Genomic DNA, 18026 nt, shown 5'->3' on the forward strand with positions numbered 1-18026 from the left:
ATGAAATGTGTTGTGAGTGTATGGATCGTCCTTGTTAGCTTTAGCGTCGTAGTTTAGTCACTGTTTCAAGTGAGCGTCTCGACATTGTTTAGTTTAGGGCAGGGCGACTGAGTGTGTCGGGGATGGATGAGCGATACCGAAAACATTATTTTTCCAAAGAAGTGTTCCTTCTCCTCACAATCACAACAGTTTTAGTTAAGTTAAAGTTAAAGTACCAATGATTGTCACACACACACTAGGTGTGGTGAAATTTGTCCTCTGCATTTGACCCATCCCCTTGTTCATCACCTGGGAGGTGAGGGGAGCAGTGGGCAGCAGTGGTGCCGCGCCCGGGAATCATTTTTGGTGATTTAACCCCCAATTCCAACCCTTGATGCTGAGTGCCAAGCAGGGAGGTAATGGGTCCCATTTTTATAGTCTTTGGTATGACTCGGCCGGGGTTTGAACTCACAACCTACCGATCTCAGGGCGGACACTCTAACCACTTTCACTCACATTTATGTCAATTTCTGTTATATTCCAGAATCTGCGTTTAACAGCGGGTTCTGTTTCATTGGCCATTTAAATGTTGAAATTGTTACTTTTTTTTTATTAAGTTTGGGATTGACGTCCCAAACTTCTAGTAGAAGTGGTCTTTTTCACTCATTCTTCCCTCATCTGTTTACCTTCGCAAGCTCTGGAATTTGCATGCACGTTGCACGGCCCTTATATATATTTGTATTTTTTCAATTATTATATTTTCATTATTCTGAGAAGCAATAATCGAAAACAAAATCAGAATTTGATTAATTGCTCAGCCGTAATTAAATAAATGTTTTCTCACTGCAATCAAAGAACAATTAGGGCATTAAATAAAATAGTGAACATACGACATAACTTCTCTTTTGGTATTAAGTAAGCAAACGGGTTGCAAAGGCTCCTTATTTGGCTGCTGACGTATGCAGTAACATATTGTGTAATTTCTCCTTTTATTTTTTCAAAATTATGAAGGACAAACAGTAAAAAATGTATTATTAATCTACTTGTTCATTTTACTGTTAATATCTTCTCACTTTTTGTTTTATCATGTTATATCTACACTTCTGTTATATTGTAATAATCACTTATTTGTCTGTTGTTTGGATACTTTACATTAGTTTTGGGTTATACTAAAAATGTTGGTGTCAATCTGATATCAAGTAGTTACAGGATCATACATTGGTCTTATAAAGTTCTCCTGTGTCCAGGAACATATTTCCTAAGTTTATAAACAATAAAAAAAGACAAAACATTTTGTGATTGTAAAAAATATCGATGTAATCATTGTAGTATCAACTATATACAACTCTTGTACTTGGTATCGGTACAGTTGATATATGTATAGATCCACCCATTGAGGGGCACTAGCTTGCTGTAAGCGGTTAGCTATTGTATCCTCCTATGGTGTGGAGTGAAACATGCTTAGCGACTCCTCGTCGTGCAGGGATGATATTTCTAAGAAACGTAGTTGATTTGCTGTCATGGAAGCGATGATTAGTGATTTAGAAGTAGATAAAACACTGCCGACTGCGGCTGGACTTTAGCCGCTAACTAGCTAGCCATGTCTTAAAGGCTTAGTTGGCCACATGCGTGGACAGCACCTTTTAGCTCTTATTTCTAAAATTGTGTACACTACTGAATTGGGGTCTTATGGCCCTTATGTGGACACTTATACTGCCGTCTGGTGGTGTCAGAAGAGTGTAACATACAATGGAATTTGGAAAAAAAAGTGTAAAAATAAGAATTAGCATGTCACTAAACATGAAGTACACGTTTGTTACTTATGGACTAAGTACATCATATAAAAAGATTATTCTTAGTTTTTATTCTAATTAGGGTCCAATAAGCCCAAATAGCAAAGAGAAATAAAAAAAAGCATGTAAACAAACCTTAAGAGGTTTTAAAGCACCTCTTCCGGTGGGCGTTTCAGTGTTATAACTTCTTTGAGGATTAGTAGTGCATTTGCGTCATATTTGATCATTATACGCTACTGAGTGTCATTTGCTAACATTTTCTGTAGTGGGATTTTTAAAATAAAAAATAATGTGCCTTGGCTCAAAAAAGGTTGAAAAACACTTGCCTAGAGGGCGCTAACTTTCCTATGTATTTTACACAGTATATCCCAGTGTCCCACGGCTCCTCCTACGTAATGATGTAATCACCTATATACCTAACAAATGCTTGTGCATTAGCTTTAGGTGTTGTTAGCTAATAATAGCAATTTGTGATATTCCAGAATCGGGATGGTATAGCTCAGTTGGTAGAGTGGCCGTGCCAGCAACTTGAGGGTTCCAGGTTCGATCCCCGCTTCTGCCATCCTAGTCACTGCCGTTGTGTCCTTGGGCAAGACACTTTACCCACCTGCTCCCAGTGCCACCCACACTGGTTTAAAAATGTAACTTAGATATTGAATTTCACAATGTAAAGCGCTTTGAGTCACTAGAGAAAAGCGCTTAATAAATATAATTCACTTCACTTCACTTCACTTCACTTTGGATAGCTAGCTTTAAGGCCTACTGAAATGATTTTTTTTTATTTAAACGGGGATAGCAGATCCATTCTATGTGTCATACTTGATCATTTCACGATATTGCCATATTTTTGCTGAAAGGATTTAGTATAGAACAACGACAGTAAAGTTCGCAACTTTTGGTCTCTGATAAAGAAAAGCCTTGCCCCTGCCGGAAGTAGCGTGACGACACCGGAGGAAGGGCTGCTCACATTTTCCTATTGTTTACACCAGCAGCGAGAGAGATTCGGACCGAGAAAGTGACGATTACCCCATTAATTTGAGCGAGGATGAAAGATTCGTGGATGAGGAACTTGAAAGTGAAGGACTAGCGTGCAGTGCAGAACATATCTTTTTTCGCTCTGACTGTAACTTAGGTAAAAGGGCTCATTGGATTCCACACTCTCTCCTTTTTCTATTGTGGATCACGGATTTGTATTTTAAATCACCTCGGATACTATATCCTCTTGAAAATGAGAGTCGAGAACGCGAAATGGACATTCACAGTGACTTTTATCTCCACGACAATACATCGGCGAAACACTTTAACTACTGAGCTAACGTGATAGCATCGGGCTCAAATGCAGATACAAACAAAAGAAATAAGCCACTGACTGGAAGGATAGACAGAAAATCAACAATACTATTAAACCATGGATATGTAAATACACGGTTAATGCTTTCCAGCTTGGCGAAGATTAACAATGCTGTTGCTAACGACGCCATTGAAGCTAACTTAGCAACGGGACCTCACAGAGCTATGATAAAAACATTAGCGCTCCACCTACGCCAGCCAGCCCTCATCTGCTCATCAACACCCGTGCTCACCTGCGTTCCAGCGATCGACGGAAGGACGAAGGACTTCACCCGATCATCCGTGCGGTCGGCGGCTAGTGTCGGCTAGCGTGTCTGCTATCCAAGTAAGTCCTCCTGGTTGTGTTGCTACAGCCAGCCGCTAATACACCGATCCCACCTACAACTTTCTTCTTTGCAGTCTCCATTGTTCATTAAACAAATTGCAAAAGATTCACCAACACAGATGTCCAGAATACTGTGGAATTTTTAGATGAAAACAGAGCTTTTTGTATTGGATTCAATGGGCTCCGAATACTTCCGCTTCAATTGTTGACGTCACGCGCAAACGTCATCATATTGAAACGTTTTCAGCCGGAAGTTTGCCGGGAAATTTAAAATTGCACTTTATAAGTTAACCCGGCCGTATTGGCATTGGTTTGCGATGTTAAGATTTCATCATTGATGTATAAACTATCAGACTGCGTGGTCGGTAGTAGTGGGTTTCAGTAGGCCTTTTAGCTGTCATTGAATGTATATTCGATCATAACAACAAAATGACTGCAAATTGTTTGTTGCTTCTCTTTGACTGCTTTTGTATGTGTGCACACACTCCTTGCGCATACATGTTGCCAAGACTGGGTGAGAATTTTTTTTTTACATAAACTTTGTAATTGTGAAAAATATAGACACTTTTCAAACAAATGTGTTCTGTTAGACCACTAAAGGTAACGTAAGCTAGCCGGTGGTGTTCTTGTTATATTTCTTTGCTTTGAAAAATGTCACTGTGAACAGCCCCTTTAAGAAACACTGTTTTAACTGCTTTACACAAGTTTTTTGCAGATTTTTTTTCTTTAATTAATCTGCTTCTTCTTTTCCGCACATTATTTGTCACGCACTCAGTGATTGGAAAAACAAAGTCATGTTGATATTTAGCTATTAGCTAATGCTATCGAGTAAGACCGGATGTTTTGGTTAGACGTTATTGAGTTCACTGTGACTAGCGGTCATGGGGAGGCTCAAAACCCAAATTCCAGCTTGCAACCTACAACATAACAATAGGCCAAGAGACAGCTAGCATCTCGGAAAACTCGTAAGCCGTAGTACTCAAACTACCATGAATTGATTAACGTGGACCCCGACTTAAACGAGTTGAAAAGCTTATTCGGGTGTTACCATTTAGTGATCAATTGTACGGAATATGTACTGTACTGTGCAATCTACTAATAAAAGTTTCAATCAATCAATCAATCATATTCCGAGGTACCACTGTATGACTAAAGCGGGATTGGAAATCATAACCAAAGACGGCTTCCCACATTTTAAAGATAAGGATAATAACATCCTATATTTGATCAAGTCATTTACAAATGAATGTCATTTTATTTTACAAAACTGTGCTTTTACTAAGCAGATAAGATGATTCACTGTATCCACCACCCGAATCTGAATGTCAGCAAATTCAGCTGTGGGGTTTTCCTAAACCACAAGGAAAAAAAAACATTTCACCCATTGAATAAAAGATGACGCCTAGAATTTGACTTCAAACATGTGTGCCTTCAACTCTGTTTAATTCATCAGTACCCAACCAGGGCCAAGATAGAGATGGGATTTGCAGGTCATGGGGTCAACACCACTATGAGACTTTTGATGGGATGTACTTTTACTTTCCTGGCACTTGCTCCTACATTCTGGCTCAGGACTGCCACTCTGCAACACCACAGTACACAGTGTGGGTAAGACAAAGTCAAATGACGCTAATCATTTCGCAGTTGTTGCTGTGTGACTCCTGCTTTGGTTGTGTCCAGATCCACAATAGCCGAGTGTGCGACGGGAGTGTATATTCCTGCCCAAGAGCGCTCAGTCTGCTTTTCCCAAACGAGGATGAGATCCACATATCTTCATACCATGTCTACCAGGGAGGACGCAGGTGTTTGCAGCGATAGTTGCCTGTTCTGGAGAAGATTTTCAGCATTTAACGTGCATTCTGTCTTTGTCCGAAACCAGGCTCAGTCTCCCTCACATGATTGGCGGGGTTTTTATCGAGCGTCTGGCCGATTACCTGCTGGTGAAAAGTGTTTTTGGCTTCTCACTGGCCTGGGATGGAGGATCAGGAGTCTACTTGAAGATGAGCGAGGAGCACAAGGGCGCCCCTTGTGGCTTGTGTGGGAATTTCAACAATATTGCCGGCGATGACCTCACCACTGCTCGTGGTAAGGCTCGCCAAAACAGTTCCCTTGCCCTTTATTAGCATCAAGTCATACCAATTATTAACATTAGTCACTCAATACTTCAATACAAATGATCTACTGCAAGGGTTTCCAAACCTTTTGACTTGGGGGCCGCATTGGGGTAAAAAAAATTGGCCTGGGGCTGAATGCCGACTGCATGCAAAGTAAGTATATATATATGTATATATACATATATATATATATATGTATATATACATATATATATATATATATATATATATATATATATATGTATATGTATTTATATACACTACCGTTCAAAAGTTTGGGGTCACATTGAAATGTCCTTATTTTCAATGAAGATAACTTTAAACTAGTCTTAACTTTAAAGAAATACACTCTATACATTGCTAATGTGGTAAATGACTATTCTAGCTGCAAATGTCTGGTTTTTGGTGCAATATCTACATAGGTGTATAGAGGCCCATTTCCAGCAACTATCACTTCAGTGTTCTAATGGTACAATGTGTTTGCTCATTGGCTCAGAAGGCTAATTGATGATTAGAAAACCCTTGTGCAATCATGTTCACACATCTGAAAACAGTTTAGCTCGTTACAGAAGCTACAAAACTGACCTTCCTTTGAGCAGATTGAGTTTCTGGAGCATCACATTTGTGGGGTCAATTAAACGCTCAAAATGGCCAGAAAAAGAGAACTTTCATCTGAAACTCGACAGTCTATTCTTGTTCTTAGAAATGAAGGTTATTCCACAAAATTGTTTGGGTGACCCCAAACTTTTGAACGGTAGTGTATATGTATGCACTGTAACCATGCAGATACAAATAGTCCACAAAAAAAGGTAAAAACACATGAAAACTAGAGGGAAACATTGAAAAACACGAAGGACATGAAATTAAAAGACCACAGAGTGGCACCATTTGTACATACAGCTACAAAAGTATAGCAAAACAAAAAATGACAATAGATAATACATAATGTGCACATACAATTGCACCATACATAGACAATCAACAAAACAACATGAAAATGCCATTTTAACACCCACATGCAGGCATGTGAACATGCAGGACAAGTTAATATGATTAGCAGTGAAGTAGACAGCCGTCAATGTTGTGGATCTGACAGCGAACGATGGCAACAATAAGTAAGCTAGGTAGATGGTTAGCTAACTAGCAAGCTTGTTTCGGTGCTCCAAAATAAATAGAAGATAACAAGTTACGACCATGGTTGAGAGCACCGAAACAAGCTTGCTTGTTAGCTAAACATCTAGCTAGCTTACTTGCTGTCACCTGCGTTCGCTCTCCAAGCCACGATCACTGTGCTGCTGTTCATATTTGGATAATAACTATCCGAACACTGTTAGTTCGCAACCAGTGGTAGTTCTAAAGTATTTGAGAAGCCAGCGAGAAGGTGTATTTTTGACATGACAGATTGTAAACAGATGTCACGGCACCGAAAGTTTGTTACAGAGGGGGCGTGGCTACAGGATAGAGTTGCCAAATGGGAAACGTTTTTTGAGTTCTTTGCATATAGAATGTTACATGACATTTAAAATTGTAATAATCTTAGTAAGTTATCTACTAAACAATTCTGTGGTACATTACCTGGAACATGTGTCTAAAACACAGCCAAAAGAGGTTGGTAGATTATAATCAATCTAAACGTAATATAGGGTGTAGAAATGCATCCAATTGTAGGAAATGTAGTCTTTATTTTCAAAATTTTATTTTGGGGTTTGTGTGGCAGCACAAGAAAATTTCCTCTTATTTTCTCAAATGTCCTCTTTTTTTCCTCAAAGACTGCTGACAACTGTGCACATACACTGTGGTGGCTTTATTTGCTCTGTGTACGAATGTGTCGCTATTGTGTGTTTCAGGCATTCGGACCAATGAGCCAGCAGTTTTTGCTAACAGCTGGGCGGTGGACCTGCCCCATGAAAGAGCCTGTCCCTCTGTAGACCTTGACTTCAGTGGACCGTGCGAGTCGGAATCAGACATGGATGTAAGAAACGACAGTCCCACATTGAAACGGAAGTCTCTTACGAACACAAACATGATGAGGTTTACCTAGCTACCTACTCAATAGGGGATGAGGCATGCCGATTACTGTAAGAATGGGTACCGAGTTTGGTACTTTAATAGTTACCAACTGAATTCCGTCGCGTAAAATTAAACGGTGCCATGTTTTGATATATTTGTTGCATGTGACGTGAGTTCCGGTTTCAGACTCTGCACTGACTCAGTCAGTTGGCGGACAAACAGGCATATTGAAAACGAACTCAGCTGCACTGTCTCTTGGTAATGCCAGCATAGCAAGCATGCCTGAGAGAATGTTATCCAATCTTATTGTTTAATTTTTTTTAGTCCAACTGTACTTTCTATTGTTATTGTTTAATTTTGTATATGGCCTTGTTGTCCTGTTTTTTGGTGCAGTTCTGTTTTTATGTCTTTGGCATTAATTGCCGCAGGGGCAAAAGTTGGAAATTCGCCACAAGCTACAATCTTGCATAAATACACTTGTGTGTTCATCAATATGTACTGTCCCCGTTTTAAAAAATTATGTCAAAGTCAAAGAAAGCGTTGAAAACGGCGCTAGCTCTAAGCTAATTTACAGGGGATAAGCCATAGACATGCTACTGATTAGCATGTGTGATTTTACCTGACAATGTCAACACCACAAATTTGACTAAAATGCACGTTACCATCAAACAGCTTGTTGTACAATACTTACAGTATAAACACTTTGTAGGACTCAACAAAAGACACAACTGGCGCATTTAATTTAATGGCAAATAATTATTCTTGACTACGGCAACACACGTAGGACAAACTGAAATGAATTCATACTTGCAAATGAGACTCAAGAAGTGTAAGAAAACAGGGTTTAACAATTGAGCAGCACAGTTATTATTCTCAGTTCATTGTTAAACGAAAAAAAAAAGATGTTATTATTCAACAAATTATCATTTATTACCACATAAAGTACTGAAAAGCGCTGTTGAGTACCAGTATCGATTCCAACGTACCGGAAATTGGTACCCTATCGATTCAAATGTGAAAGGTACTCATCCCTAATGCTAATACAAGAATATTAGGTAATGGATTTTATTGAGTCAGGTGTTCATTTAATTTTTTGTCCCTGACTGATTGTCATGAATTGTTATTTCGGAATCAACATAGAGAACCCTTAGGCTACATTCACACGACAGGGTCAGATGTCCAATTCTGATTTTCTGTTGTCAAATCTGATCTTTTTATGTAGTCGTTTACATTACAAAAAAAAAGGCAATGTCTAATGTGAACGCAAACTGACCCGCATGCAGACATGACGTCATGACGTCACACATGTTAGTGTTTACAGAAGTAATCACGGCTTTAATTCTAGTCGCTCTCAATCCTGGCGCATTTGTGGCAATTTCGAGGATTTTATGCAATAAAATTTAACATTTTGTAAACTGAATTATAGAACATTAAGAAGGAGGGGGGCAAGTATTTTGGCTCTGGCAGTTCGGGACATTTTACTTTCACGTCTGCACCGAAGAGCGTGTCGGCGAACAGTCGGAGCCATGAGTTGTTCCTAGAGAAAAAATATTTTCACCTGTTTTCTGCCCATCTGTCAACTATTTATTATGTAACCCTCTATTTGGCGAATAATTATGACGTTAATTGTTTTTTAATGACGTTTTGGTTGGATGAATGCAACTGCAGCACGGGAGCATTTACACTGCAATCGCATCACCTATTTTCGATTTATTTCTACATACAAAAGAGGCCTGGAAAAATTCAAAATTGCACTTTTCACATTGACATAAAAAAATCTGATACAGGTCACGTATGGGCAAAAAACTAAATTGACTTGCAGTGTGAACCTTAGTGTTATTAAAACAAATAAAAAAACAAGGTTCTTTTTTTTCTTGCCTATACCAAAATTGTTACGCTTAGGGGGTTTAGTTGTTTTTCTTCATTCTGAGTGGTATGGTTCTAAACCTGCTGCATGTGTAAACAGACTTCTGTTGTGAATCAGCATTACACTACAATATATACAAATATACCCTTTTTGCAGTTTTATCCAATAAAAAATTAATTAGTATTGATAAAAACAAAGAGTTATTTGTGTGTTTCTCATGTACGCATATCCACTTAATAGCTGGAATGGACATTCCTAATAGTGAACTGGACTGTATAGTAAGCGCATGTAAAAATTGATTACAGTAGGTTTTAATGAGGGTTTTATTTTAAATAAAAACAAAATAATGGACATTTTGCTATGTCTGCATCATTATGCTCTTCATGTTTGCAGGATGCCATCGAAAAATGCAGTGCCCTTCTCTTCTTCCCCTTTCTGTCCTGTCATGAGAATATTGATCCTCATCCATTTGTGGCCAGCTGTGTCTCTGACCTCTGTGTGTAAGTCAAAACTACCTCTGCCCTCAATAATTTGATGCTTTTTCTATTTTTAGTACAGATGCTCCGTTATATCGCAGATTTTGTAAAAAAAAAAAAAAGAAAAAAAAGTACAGGCTGAGCCAATGCTAATTTATGCCTTTCAATGCTGACAATTTCTTTATTTTTGGTTCCCCGGATAGAGGCGGCTGGCAGCTAAATGTATGTTTTAATAGTTATCACCCCTATTATGGCAAATCAATCAATCAATCAATCAAAGTTTATTTATATAGCCCTAAATCACAAGTTTCTCAAAGGGCTGCACAAGCCACAATGACATCCTCGGCTCAGATCCCACATCAGAGCAAGGAAAAACTCAACTCAATAGGCTACAAAGAAGTACATTAATAAACTACATACAAGTAAAATGATTACTGGAAGACGGTGCTAAGCATGTTACACACCAAGTAAGGACAAGCAGACGCAGACAATAAGGCTAATTGCTAAGCTAGCTAGTAACATCACAAGAAATAACTAAGTGCTTAGTAAAGTTTAGGAAGTGTACATGGAACCGGGTTAAAGCAGAAAGTAAGCAACTATTAACTGGAAATTAACACGTAAATATTAATAGGAGTTTAATTAATAGGATAGAGAGGATACTATAAAAGCAACTGTTGGTGTGTTAGTATAGTCGCAGTCTGTACTCGACACGCAAGAGGAGGGTGTATCAATCCATAACTTGTTGGTGTGGATACCAAGGTAGGATGGATACTAGAGGAATTAGGTTGATTTTTGCTTGTTTTCTGTTGCTATGTAAGCGGCCACATGTAGAAGACAGGTATATATATATATATAAAGATATATGTATATGTGTATTTATACATATATATATATATATATCTATCCATCCATCCATTTTCTACTGCTTGTCCCGTTCGGGGTCGCGGGGGGTGCTGGAGCCTGTCTCAGCTGCATTTGGGCGGAAGGCGGAGTACACCCTGGACAAGTCGCCACCTCGTCGCAGGGCCAACACAGATAGACAGACAACATTCACACTCACATTCACACACTAGGGCCAATTTAGTGTTGCCAATCAACTTATTCCAAGGTGCATGTCTTTGGAGGTGGGAGGAAGCCGGAGTACCCGGAGGGAACCCACAAAGTCACGGGGAGAACATGCAAACTCCACACAAAAAGATCCCGAGCACAGGATCAAACCGTATTGTGAGGCAGACGCACTAACCCCTGTACCACCATGCTGCCCTATATATATATATATATATATATATATATATATATATATATATATATATATATATATATATATATATATATATATATATATATATATATATATATATATATATATATATATATATATATACACATCTATATACATCTATATGTATCGGAATTGTCAATAACAATATCAGTATACCGTACGATCAATACTAGAAGGGTTAGATCAATAATTAATTGGGTCATTTTTTTGTTCTTGTTTGCAAATTTAGGGAAAGAGACCCTGGACACAGGACACAGGCAAAAAACAAATTTAGATTTCAATTTAAAGTTTTAGTGATTGTGTAGTACTTTATTTTGCTCAAACAATTGTATGTAATTAAAGAGAATAGTTTAAATATTGTGTCGGTATTATTACAATGGTAATTGCGCTAATTATGAATAAATTAAAAAAATTAGACTTAATATATGTTATCGGAATCGGTAGCATGAAGCCCAAATTGAACCACCCCTGATTTTTAGCATGCTAGCCAGGTAACAGTCCAACATAGCATCACTTGTTAATGAACTCCACAGGAAGTTGACTCATTTCTCACACAGATCTGACGATGAGGAGACATTTTGCCGTGCCTTGGTGGAGTACACCCGGGCCTGCTCTCATGTGGGATATCCAGTGAGGGAGTGGAGAGATAGCTTTTCTTCCTGCAGTAAGTTCTCACTGAGTCTTGACAACAACAAAAAATCATCTGTCATTCTCATTTTGTGAAACTGTGCGTGAAGACGACGGCTGCGAGGAGAGCTTCGTCTACAGAGACTGTATCAGCTGCTGCCCCCCCACTTGCACCTTCGAAAAGGAGTGCCTTGGAACCAATCTGCATTGCCTGGATGGTTGCTACTGTCCTGACGGTAGTGAGGAAACAAATATTTGGACATAAACTGTTACAGTAGATTGCTTGCATCATACCCAGAGGCGTTTTATATTTAAAAAAAATACCCCGGTTTACGGTAATTCAATTTCAGTTTTAATACACTTACCTGCACAGACATGCATGATTTTACTTTAATTTTTATATAATTTATTCTGTTCTTCCCTTTAGGAGGGAAGAGTCCACTTATGAAATGATAGGAGGTGAATAGAGTTTAAGTTTACCAATATATTCTACAAAAAAGACAACAGAAATGCCCGCGCTGAGGGAGCGAACCAAGCCGTTTAAAGTTTGAAGCAATCTCTTAAATGGTCGTCCACCTTTCATGCTTTTGTCCACCTGGTTTTTCTCACCTTTACGGGGATCGAAACTAAAACTTAACTTGGAGTGTGTATGCCGAGCGCGCACACATTCTTCTCCTTTTGTCTCGTTCTGGTACTTCTTATTCTGGAACCTAAATGAGATACATTATGTGTGTCTTTGCCTTTAACCCAGAACTCATGAAACAGCATAATGCCCCATGCTTTCACACAGCTACAAGACAATGAGAGTCACAGTTATCTAACTTTAGACCCATTTCCCGCACTTCCAACACTCCCTTTACACACACATGCCATTGATAATGGCTATGCTACTAAGGACAGGTCAACTCTGTCGCCACTTTCCGTTTCGTTGCCGTTCGTCCGACCCCTTATTTACCATATTTGTAGTGCTATAAAAGGCAATGTTGTGCAGCACCTGTTGCTGGGTACATTTTGTAGGTTGGAATTGTTTGTGCAATAAAAATGGCTGAATGTTAAGAACTGGTTGCTGTGCTGTTGTCCCACACAGCAGATAAAATAAATTACAAGGATGTTTCATATATACAGCAACTCCTCGTTTATCGTGTGTAACTGGTTCCAGGCTTGACCGTGGTAAAGTCATCGGAAAATAGGATTCTTATTTATAAATGGAATATTTTCATAGTTAAAACATAAAAAACCTGTTTACGACCTACTAAAATATTGCTTATAACATTTTTTAGAGGCCTCTACACATGAAATAACACCCATATAATCGCCTTTACACTTGTTTTACCCAATTTTGTTTTACCCAAAATATGTTCTGGACAACATTTTTTACTACATATTCTCTACTGCTCGCTAGTGTTACCTTAACTGAGTTATTGTGTAGAAATATGGGGAAATAACTACAAATGTGCACTTTACTCACTAAATGTGTTACAAAAAAGACCAATTACAATAATATATGATGTTGGATATAGAGAGCATACAAACCCTTTATTTATTGAATCAGAAATATTGAAATTCAACGATTTGGTGCATTTGCAATCAGCTAAAATTATGTATAAAGCAAACAATAACCTGCTACCTAAGAATGTACAACAATTCTTCTCGACAAAAGAGGAGAAATATAACCTTAGAGGAAAATCTTAATTTAAAACATCTTTATGCACGTACAACTTAAGACTTTTAGCATAGCAGTATGTGGAATTAAATTATGGAATGGGTTAAGCAAGGAAATCAGACAAAGCTCCAATATGATTCAGTTTAAGAGACCGTTCAAAGTGTTCACAAAGTACAAAGAAAAATAATTATGATAAACATCTTGAACCTTTAAAAAAAAAAAGATAATCTCATTCATCTCCTAGGTGAACCATAAATTACTTAACTATTTATTTATGAGAACTTAAATTATTGTGTATATGTTTACATGTCTAATATGTATTTATGTATTTAATATTTGTTTACTTAATTATTGTATTTTAATTTATTACTCATTTATTTATTTAATGTTCTGTTACAAAGAAATGGGATACAAGTGCTATGATATGAAAAGGGTAGGATTTAAAAAAAGCTCTACTTCTTCCTACTCCTTTTCGGACATGCTGTAAAGAAACAACTGGAAATATTTGATGCATTACATTGTAATTGTAGTGTATTCATGTTCGAAACAAAGTGAAACTGAAATACATTAGCCTCGAGACAAGCGTCATTGCTCTGGCCGTCGTTGAGGCTTCCAGCACTACGTGGAAATGCTTCCTGTTTAATTCCTCTCAGTTGAAACTGGGCTTCAATGTGCTGTAACCACAAGCATATGTTGTTCTGCCAGAACTGTGTCAAATTGATCGTCGCAGCGAAGATGGCGCCAATGTTGTTCGAATTGAGTCCAACCACTGTCTCGCTGTTGTCGTTTGACATCGCTCACGTACAAGGCTCATCAATGCGGAGATGTGTTATTGATGAGACAGGAATCGAAAATGAAGTGCATCAATAGTTTTACTCGCCAATTAAAACGAAAAACAACCACTTAAAGGAGAACTGCCCTTTTCTTAATTTTTTTGCCTATCGTTCACAATCATGAGGCAAGAACACATTTTTTTTTTTTTAGGTTTCTAAAGATCATAAAAAAAACACTTGCAAAAAGCAGCTGATGAGAGTCACCATTGTAGACTTCAAAGCCGTCTAAACCAACTTTAAAACCCTCCATCAATATTTTTTACATAGATACTGCAAGTCTATATATATTATGTAGTAACAGACACGTTCATAACAAGATGTAATATGTTTTGTATTTACCTTACTTTTATGCATTACCGGAACTTCGCACTTCTGACTTCTGGCAACAAGTGTGTGTTCCTACTTCCGGAAACAAACGCGAGTGTGTTCTAATCATGGCAAACTTGGTAACAGACAATGAAGACAACTATTTTTGGACAAATTACGATTCACAATTTTATCTTTTTTAACCTTAATATGCAAAGAATGAACTGCTACTTATAGAAGCAAGCACAAACAGAGGGAAGCCAAGAGAGTGAGATCGGTGTGACTTAAGCTGCAAATGTGGAACTTGGAGCCAAGCTATACAGACATAAATGGAGTGCTTACCCAAAATCAACTGAAAATGTCCCTGGCCAGCTGGACCCAACGCACAAGTTTCCATCGAGTGGGTCACTTTAATATTGATCATGACACACGCAGCACGTCATGCGTGTTAGTACAACTGAAGTACATACGCTGTCAAGCTAGCTGTGTACAAACAAAACATGAAAGGTGCGCTAATACTTTACAGATACTGTAATATGTTTGTTTATGTTTTCAGTCAGTACAGATTGGTTTCTTATAGCATTGGGTTGTGCATTACATACTAAAAACCCATTCAGCTGCTAAAGCAAAAAGCTAGCTTACTTCTTGCCGTGGCTAGCTTACGACTAATGCTGCAGCATGCCGTCGCAAGACGATGTTTTATTACGCTAGATAAACAGTTCCTCAGTGTTCACTCATACAATAATGTTGATACAGTTTGGTTATTATACAGGTTACGGAATGCATTGCTCCCCTTAGCTGCATTGCCAGCCACCAAAATGGTTCATATGGTCCCATTTGTCACTGTCTACCTGACACACGAAAAGTTACGAATTGGGAGGGTGCACTATCCACTTTAGCCATTTTGAATATCTTTAAATGTGTTTAGTGGCAATTTCAACTTTGACTACAGCATCAGTTGTAAAGTAGAGTGGCATTTCAAAATCATTAACCCCCGACCTCCTTCACATGCAAGATTCACCCAGGAATGAGGCAATATGATCCCTTTCTTACTGTAAGTTCGAACTATACGTTACTTTATATTACAAATGGCAGCAGTGGAGGATGCATGTGCATGTCTTCGGACTACAACCGCGGATTTGTGCAAAGCACTTTGGGTAAATTTCTACAATATTTGGAGATATCTGATCATGCCACACTTTGGGTACATTCCAAACTCCTAGTTGGGAGGGAATTATGAAGGAAAACAAGATTGTTTGATAAATATCTCTGAAACGATTTCATATTTTCGGGACTTATGCAGATCCCAAATACACGAAAACTGGTACAAATGGTTAAGAAAAGTTGGCATGGAAACGGACGTTCCCCCAAATGAGACAAGTGCTGTCCTGTAATCAATAGAAGACTAAATTTAGGCCAAAATATGTAATCTTTGCTGAAGAAATAAATAAAACCGAGTTAGGGTGAACCTGAAAAATTTGAAGTGCGATGTGGCCTCGCCACTTCAAATGTACCTTTTATTTTGAAGTTTATTCCCAAAGTTTTGGTGGGTCACTACTCTTACACACTTTCTGCTCATGCAAAATCTGATGGTCATATCCTTTTCCATCAGGGCTCATCCTACAAAATGGAACGTGCATCGCTGCTTCTCAGTGTCCGTGTGTTTACCACGGTACATCATACGTGCACGGGCACACGCTTCGACAGGGTTGCAATATTTGGTAAGTGTATTCCGTGTAGAAAACTATTCAAGTTTGCCCAAGGGACTCCTGAAGGTCTTCTTTTTAAGTGTCTGCATGGGAGGAGTGTGGAACTGCACTGAAAACAACTGCACAGGTGAGGTTGTCCATGCTATCCAGAAAAAGCTGCGCATCCATCGTTATATGTCGTTTTTTTGTTGCACCTCAGCGGAATGTTCTGTAGTGGGGGACGTGTTTGTGACCACATTCGACGGGAGAATGTTTCTCCAGCCGGGAGCCTGCCAGTACGTCCTCGTTAAGAGCCGGGGCAGCAGCAGATTCACCATCACGCTGCAGTACACAACCTGCACTGAGGTGCTACTGATCCGACCCATGAGCATGTGTGCATGCATACACGTGTTTGCTTACCTGTTGTTGCTGCGTACAGAAGCAGGTGTGTATTCAGTCTGTGACACTAGTGATGGAGGAAGATGTGAGTCGTCAGATCACTCTGACCAGAGAAGGTGGCGTGATGGTCGGAGTCAACTCGGCACCTGTCCTGCCCTATTTTGATGGTGGCTATTAAATATTCTTCTTTTAAATCATTAACGGGGCAGTAATGGACTCCTTTATTTCTCATGTATAGATGCATTGGATGTGCGCAAGCTGACCTCCGTGTTCACACAACTAAAGGCAAGGATCGGGCTGAAGCTGCAATATGACGGCAGAGGAGGGCGAATCCATCTGCAGCTGGACAGCCGATGGCGAGGACTGACCCTTGGCCTATGTGGAACCTTGAACGGGAATCTTAGAGATGACTTCCTGTGAGTTTTCCAGCAAGGACCACTTTTACAAATCAAGTCTGTTTTAAATGCGTCGTATTATGATTTTTTTTCTACATCTAAAACACTTAATTGCGGCCTACATAACATGTCATGGTGGTTCTTTGGTCAAAAATAGTTTGTCAAATCAAACTTTATTTTTTAGCATGTTTCATACACAGGCAAGGGGCAAAGACAAAAAATGACACACACAGCACTATTGACAATAGCAAAAGAAAAACATGGCATGGCACTGAGGATTTGAGTAAAAATGCCACCTTTGAGGCATCCACACTGGAGAAAAATTTAAATTAATGGCATCTAAAAAATAGTATGAAACACAACATACAATATATGCAAAAATAAAATATAAATAATACATTAAAAGGTTAATAAAAATGTAATATTGAGATACTAATAGTAGTAATATTAATAATTAGGATAGAAAACAACACAATAAATAAAAACATAAGAGTTTAACATGATCAGTAAAAAGCCTGATTAAAAGGGTGTGTTTTTAGCCCATCCATCCATCTTCTTTCGCTTATCCGAAGTCGGTTCGTGGGGGCAGCAGCCTAAGCAGAAAAGCCAAGACTTCCCTCTCCTCGGCCACTTTGTTCAGCTCCTCCCCGGGGATCCTGAGGCATTCCCAGGCCAGCTGGGAGACAGTCTCTCCACCGTGTCCTGGGTCTTTCCCGTGGTCTCCTACTGGTCGGACGTGCCCTTAACACCTCCCCAGGGAGGCATTCGGGGGGCATCTGACCAGATGTCCGAACCACCTCATCTGGCTCCTCTAGATGTGGAGGAGCAGCGGCTTAGCTTTGAGCTGACAGAGCTTCTCACCCTATCTTTAAGGGAGAGACCCCCCACCCAACAGAGGAAACTCATTTCGGCTGTTTGT

General features: G+C 39.0%; 1 protein-coding gene across 19 annotated transcripts in view; it reads left to right on the plus strand.

Moving 5' to 3' along the window:
• Positions 1-18026, plus strand: part of otogl (otogelin-like) — a 78449-nt gene that overhangs the window by 5970 nt on the left and 54453 nt on the right. For 12 of the 19 annotated variants that reach the window (XR_009825347.1, XR_009825348.1, XR_009825349.1 and 9 more), the window contains exons 6-17: positions 4901-5055; positions 5128-5249; positions 5327-5532; positions 7409-7533; positions 9832-9938; positions 11754-11860; positions 11934-12062; positions 16238-16346; positions 16415-16461; positions 16534-16679; positions 16753-16879; positions 16951-17128. Coding sequence is in view for 15 of the 19 variants with exons in the window: in XM_062042601.1 (XP_061898585.1) it covers positions 4901-5055; positions 5128-5249; positions 5327-5532; positions 7409-7533; positions 9832-9938; positions 11754-11860; positions 11934-12062; positions 16238-16346; positions 16415-16461; positions 16534-16679; positions 16753-16879; positions 16951-17128 (1558 nt within the window). In the remaining 4 variants the exon portion in view is untranslated. Of the gene's footprint in view, positions 1-4900; positions 5056-5091; positions 5250-5326; positions 5533-7408; positions 7534-9831; positions 9939-11753; positions 11861-11933; positions 12063-16237; positions 16347-16414; positions 16462-16533; positions 16680-16752; positions 16880-16950; positions 17129-18026 lie in introns of those variants that run through there. The other 7 variants (XM_062042602.1, XM_062042610.1, XM_062042607.1 and 4 more) reach the window with 4 other exon arrangements.

Source organism: Entelurus aequoreus, linkage group LG03 (genome assembly GCF_033978785.1).
Source record: "Entelurus aequoreus isolate RoL-2023_Sb linkage group LG03, RoL_Eaeq_v1.1, whole genome shotgun sequence".
NCBI classification, from domain to species: Eukaryota; Metazoa; Chordata; class Actinopteri; order Syngnathiformes; family Syngnathidae; genus Entelurus; species Entelurus aequoreus.